At 47.3% G+C, this 6,528-nt stretch overlaps 1 protein-coding gene across 2 annotated transcripts in view; it reads right to left on the bottom strand.

Moving 5' to 3' along the window:
* Positions 1-3,764: 3,764 nt before the first annotated feature.
* The window catches only part of Yap1 (Yes1 associated transcriptional regulator), a 71,291-nt gene continuing 68,527 nt past the window's right edge, over positions 3,765-6,528 (bottom strand). For both annotated transcript variants that reach the window (XM_052189145.1, XM_052189146.1), the window contains one exon: positions 3,765-6,522. In XM_052189145.1, the coding sequence (XP_052045105.1) occupies positions 6,287-6,522 (236 nt within the window). In that variant the 3' untranslated portion in view covers positions 3,765-6,286. The remainder of the gene's footprint in view (positions 6,523-6,528) is intronic.

The raw sequence follows: 6,528 nt of genomic DNA, 5'->3' as shown, positions 1-6,528 counted from the left end.
GTTGAATAAAATACTAACTTCTGCGGGACTCTGTCTCTTCTCAGCATAGCGGATACCAACTCAGCACCATGACTCCATGTCCCACCTTCAAGATCTTTTAGACTATCTGGCAGTGTCTCAGCACCCCTTTCTCAAGGCTCTTTCTTGAATAATATTTAAAATTTATTCTTTCAGCTGGGTGGTGGCACTCGCCTTTAATCCCAGCACTTGGGAGGCAGAGGCAGGTGGATTTCTGAGTTTGAGGCCAGCCTGGTCTACAGAGTGAGCTCCAGGACAGCCAGGGCTACACAGAGAAACCCTGTCTCGAAAAACCAAAAGAAAAAAAAATTTATTCTTCCAGAATTTCGTACAGGTATATAGTGTATTTTGATTGTACCGTTCCCCACTCGGGCTTCCCAGTCTGTAGCAGTTCATCTCTCTCCCAACTCTACGTCCTTTTCTTGCACAAGATGAATCAGTGTAGAGCCATCCACCGGGCGTATGGTCAGCCCACCAGTGGCCAGCCACACTGTCAAAGAGCAGCGGCCATGAGTGGCTGATAGCTCCCAGCAAGAGGTGAGGCCTCATGGCGGCTCTCTCCTTTCATCCAGTTTTACTGGCTTCATCTTGTTCTGCTGTGTGTTCAGGAGCGCGTCAGCCTCGTCGCTTCCAAAGGACAGCATTTCACATCATTCCTCGCTGTCTACCCCACGTAGGTCCCTTCTGTCCCCTGATGCTCCCGGAACCTTGATGAGATTAATACAGATGTTAAGGACTCAGCATTTAACAATTACTTATCCACACCTTTGACTAGCATGACGCTTTGTACTAACCACTGCCAACTGTATTTACTACTACTACTACCACCACCATTGTTATAATTATTTGGATTTTTTCTCCACTCCTGAGACAGGGTTTCTCTGTTTAGCCTTGGCTGTCCTGGAACTCACTTTGTAGACTAGACTGGCCTTGAACCTCTCTGCCTTGGAGGGCTGGGATTAAAGTCATATATCACCAAACTGGGTCATTACCAACTGTAAACAAGAAGCCTCTGACCATGGTTGAGTTAAACAGAGACTTATGGGCATAAACATAAACATTTAGAAGGCCTTCTGGCAAGACCATTTAGCAAAATACTAACAACAGGCTCTCCTGCCCTTGCGGCTTATAACTGACCAACACTTTGGCCAGGTTTACAGTACCAGACATGAATTCCTTCTGTGACACTTGCCTCAAGTCCTGTCAGAAAGCAGCTAGTTACCACCCAACAACTGTGCCATCATTGTACCAGTAAGGCACACATCCCCCAGCAGACTGTCACTGCAGCATGCACCACCCGGACTGAGCAAGGCCACTGAGAGTTCTTCTCCCCCGCTGGCCTGCACAGCACCTCTGGCTCTCTGAAAACCAGCAACTAGGAAGGAAGGTTCCTGGAAAGCGTGAGGTTGATTTCTCTGTGTCCTGAACAAAATGTGTGGTGTCCTCAGCACTGGGGTCGCATCAGCTAGCTAGAGTGGGAAGCCAGGAGCAATGGCAGCGGCCTGTGTCCCAGATGCTCCTGGGGCTCCCTGACCAACAACTGGTAGGAAGTGTTATAATAATCGTGTCTTCTGGGAACAGTTCTGTCTTCACCCCTCAGCGCAGGGTACCTCTATTCAAACCTTTAAAAGCCGGGCGTGGTGGTGCACGCCTGTAATCCCAGCACTCAGGAGGCAGAGGCAGGTGGATTTCTGAGTTCAAGGCCAGCCTGGTCTACAGAGTGAGTTCCAGGACAGCCAGGGCTACACAGAGAAACCCTGTTTCGAGAAAAAAAAAAAAAAAAAAACCAAACCAAAAAACAGTATAATGAGTGAGTCTCCCTTTCTCCATCTCCCCCATTACCCTCCCTGCGTCCCATCCCCAGCATCCCCCCTACTTCCTTCAGATTACTTGTTTCTACTATTCCTTCCTTCCTATTGTATTCTTAAATTGGTTTACAAGATAGTAAGTTTCCCAGCACTGTGTGACCTGGGTGCAATGGAGCACACAAGTGTAATCCTATCACTTGGGAGGTAGAGGCACAAAGCACTGGTCATCCTTGGCCACACAAAGAGCTCGGTGCCAGCCTGGGCTACTACCTCAGACTATCTTAAAATTTAAAAGAATGTTTTGAAAGAATACGGGCAGCTTATTAGTTAATATTTTAACATCTTTCTCTTTTCTTAAAATTACATGATGTGTTTGTGTATGGGTATGAGAAGTCCAGAAGGCTGCCCCTTGGAGGAGACTGTGAGCCACCCGAGGTGGGTCCTCTGGAAGCACAGCGCGCACCCTTAGCCTCACCGCCACGCCTCTAGCCTCTTGAAGCCTCTTGCTCTGGTCACAGCATCTGCAGGGATGCTTCTGTACGCTTCCCTTATCCCGGGGAACCTCTGAGACTCCGGTTCCCGGTGGGCACCACGGAGTGGGACCCCAACCTGACTGCACCAATTTATCATTTTCAGAGTCACAAAACTCAGAGCAATGAGAACTGGAAACTGTCAGGTCGGGGCCCATCCCCAGCACCCGTAAAAGGAGCGGATGGATGACCCCTGTTTGGGAGACAGTCTCAGTGTTGCAGTTGTGAACTCTGCCGATCCCCCTGCCTCTGCCTCCTGTATAGCTGGGATTACAGGGCAGCATTAGTGTGCTCCACTCTAATTCTCAACTCTGGAAGCAGCTAAGCTCTTAGAATGAAAAAACGGACACTGACATAATTTAAAGTGCCAGGGGAGGCTCCGGGGGAGGACGCCCTCTTCTGGTCTCTGTAGGCAACTGCACATACTCACGCAACAGATAAGGTGTCGTATGTGCCCGGCCACTGTGTTTACATCGGTCAGTCCTAAGGAAGGGCTGCGGTTAATATTTAGTATGTGCTTGCTGACATGTACATGTTTTGCAGAACTCCAGTGAGCCTCCGTGGAGCACACTTTGTCTCCTTTGGGTATAAAGCTACACTGAAACCCAAGTAAAGCAGTCTACAGCATAACACTGCCGCCAGCCCATTCTTCAAGGTCCTCGAATCCCAGGTCTTGAAGAAACAGACCTGCATGGGTCTGCAAAAATGGAGTCTACAGAATGAGTTCCAGGCACCAGAGCTACACAGAGAAACCAGCCCTGTCTTGAAAATCCAAAAGCAACCAAACACCAACTTGGAGAATATTTTTGAAAGAATTGACAATGAAGAGATCCTTATATTCATAATCCGTATAAAAACACAGTTGCCGAGTTAAAATTCATCTTGTCCCCAGATGCACGAGCACTCTGAAGCTGTCACGGATACTGCCTCAACTTTTTTATTTGTTTTTTTTTTTTTTTTGGATTTTTTTTTTTCCGGAGACAGGGTTTCTCTGTGTAGCCCTGGCTGTCCTGGAACTCACTCTGTAGACCAGGCTGGCCTCGAACTCATAAATCCACCTGCCTCTGCCTCCCAGAGTGCTGGGATTATAGGCATGCGCCACCACTGCCCAGCACCTCAACTTTTAAAAACCAAATGGCAGGACTTCTGAAGTAGTTAGCGCATTAACGTTCTGCAAGGCACGCTTTCCTGAGCACTTGACGTCACAGGCTCCAAAGTCCCCTTCCCGGGGGGACTTTTCTCCTTTTTCTCCCCACCCCCCCCTTTTGAAAGTTAAGCCTCTGCATGTAGGACCTAGTTAGGAAACCGAACACTGTTTGCTCTGAAGCCCCAACATACCTCATCCCTTTCCCCTGAGGAACTCAGAACAAGTCCTAATTGAAAAGAACACAAATGTAAAAAAAGTTGATACATTTTAAGATTATAAAAATTGGTTTATTGTAAAAGAAATTCAAGGATAACCAGTTAAATTCTTATCTGCATGCTACCCACTACAGCCAGGAAGCATTAAACACTGTTGGACACAACAAGAAAGACTACATTGAGGCCGTGATTCAAATTTAGTGAGAGGAAGGGTGCTCAAATCTCCCACGGTCAGCACGGAGGGGTTGATAAGGTCAGAGAGCACAGGGGCTGCAGGACACTGAGGTATAACCAGACACACGCCATGCCGCCCGCCCGCAGATAAGGAAGGCGGCACGTCTCACTTTGTCGGGGAGGTTAAGCAGCTGGAAACTCAGGAACAACTTTCCTACTGAGAGCAAGGTAAGTCTTTACTGAAGAGAAACAAGTTCATAAAAGCTTTTCCATCACGGCCCACGCCCACCCGCCCTCCCCCTCCACACTAAAGCTAGTCTGCCCACAGAAGACGCAGCCCTTTATCTGCAGCTTACTGGCAAATCACAGGCACTCGGCACACCCGTCACCTGTCCACTCCCAACACACAGTTGTGGACCACCCGTCTGCTCACTTTTCAATTAGAGTAGAAGTTCATCTCTGTTCTAAAGTCAATGTGTCCTCCGGGTAGCCATTTCCCCACACTTAATAATTCAAGGGCGAGTCTTCAACTAGTTTCTAATTAAAAGCCTTAGAGCTGATGGCCTCAAATGACTGACCTACGAATCATATATAATACACTGATTGTAGTTTTTGAGCACTCAAAGTACTGAGGAAAACTTTTCTACTTCATGTTTGTACTATACTAAATCAAAGGGCCAGATACTTAGATGTCTATCTTCCTAAGTGGAGGACTTTCATAGTAGCAGCTTTAGCTGGGGGGAGAGGGGAAGATTTGTTGTTGTTGTTCATTATGAACCCTTGAAAATAAGGGATTCTTCTAGAAGCACTCAAAAACCCTCAGACGACAGAGGTGCTGGCTGGCGCCACTACAATTCATAATCAACCGTTACTCCATAGCTTATACGCAGAGTTCATTCATGCCTATCCTGTTCTTTAAAAAAAAATACTCTTTGGAAACCATTATTACTCCTGGAAACACATACTCTAGTAATCTTCTTGTAAAAAAGCCATTATCATGCTTAGCTAAGTTCAACTACCCCCCACACACACTTACCGGCCAACCCGTGACCTCACAGACAGACTCTGCGCGCCCCCCATGGCCCACTCAGCAGACACATACGCAGCTTTCCTAAGAGCGACCTTGTAGGGAGCACTCAACCTGCCTCACAGTAGCCGAGTGTACACCCAAAGCTGAGGTGGAGGCACAAGGAGGGCCTAGCGCTCAGAGACTGCACAGCGTGAGTCAGGCCAAGGGGAGTGAAGCCACTGTTGGTGTCCGTCTTCACCACAGAGCACAGAGGGCAAGAGAGCACCTCTTGGCTTTACCCACAAGAGCCCTTTCTGCAACACTGCCCTACTGCCCGCCCTCCCTCCCTCCCTTCCTCCCTCCCTCCAACACCTGCAGATTGCTCCAACCAGAACTTAAACTATTTATGAAATATAAACTACTGTGTCTAAATTTGTATGTTCAAGACTACCATTTAAAAAATAAGCTGGAAAGGAAGGAAACGTTTATAAAGATACATTCTGCTCTCGCACTACCATAGACATTATAAGACTGTGTACATATGTAGAGGAGAGAACCAAGATTTAAATAGGATGTTGAAAGGCAAGAAATACAGATTTCCTACCAGAACAATGGTATTGCCCACCCCAAGCTACAGCTATAACGACTTCATTAATTTGCCTACATTTCACCAAAACCAACCACAAAAAAAAGAAAGAAAGAAAAAAGAAAAAGAAAAAGAAGGAAAAGAAAAACCAACCAAAACACCCCCAGAAAATATCCATTCAAACCTAATCTAGAGTACGTGGTAATAATTAATATATTTCTATGGAAACTGTCTCATGCCTCATAAGCTTCTAAGATAAAATCCAGGTCACTATGCGCCTAATGCTACCACTAAAAGAAGAAATGGAAAGTCCATCAGTCTCCAGCATGGGTCTTCTCCATCTTCTGTGAGATCAGACGCAATGCTTTTGGCTTGTTGGACCCAAGGGCCAAAGGCAGCTGAAGAAACCACCTCTTGAACAAATGCTCTAATGCATTTCAGTTCCCAGTTTGTGTTCAGTTAAAATGATGGGTGAAAGACCATTGGACAAAAGGCAGAGCATCCATTATCCAGAAGGCTATCCCCCGGCAATCCCAGAGAACGGTAGTTATCATAGCAAAGTTAACAAAGGGTTCTGCTTGTGGTTCTGGTTCTTTAGGGCCGGCCATGAAGAGGTCAGCAATGTAAGAGCAGCGACGGGCAGAGAGCGGGGAGCGATGATGGATGATCCCTGCTGGACACTGGTTCATGTTTTCTGTGTTAGCCAGAGAACCCCCACTGGCTTATAGGAATTTCGGGCAGGCGTGCACATCTTAGGTTCTGTGGATCCTTCACAGACTCAGAGTGGCTCCCGGCAGCTCTATAACCACGTGAGAAAGCTTTCTTTATCTAGCTTGGTGGCAGCCAACACAGACTCCACGTCCAAGATTTCGGAACTCAGTGCTTCCTGCAGACTGGGCATCAGCTCCTCCCCTTCTATGTTCATTGCATCTCCTTCCAGGGTGCCTAGGTCCACATTTGTCCCAGGGAGGGCTTCCAGGTAATCGGGGAAGCGGCTCTGCTGTGACGGCAGGGTGTTTTGGCTGATGGTGTCTCCTAGGT

The sequence above is a fragment of the Apodemus sylvaticus genome, chromosome 7 (genome assembly GCF_947179515.1).
Source record: "Apodemus sylvaticus chromosome 7, mApoSyl1.1, whole genome shotgun sequence".
In the NCBI taxonomy this organism is placed as follows: domain Eukaryota; kingdom Metazoa; phylum Chordata; class Mammalia; order Rodentia; family Muridae; genus Apodemus; species Apodemus sylvaticus.
This window is presented reverse-complemented; position numbering and strand designations above follow the sequence as displayed.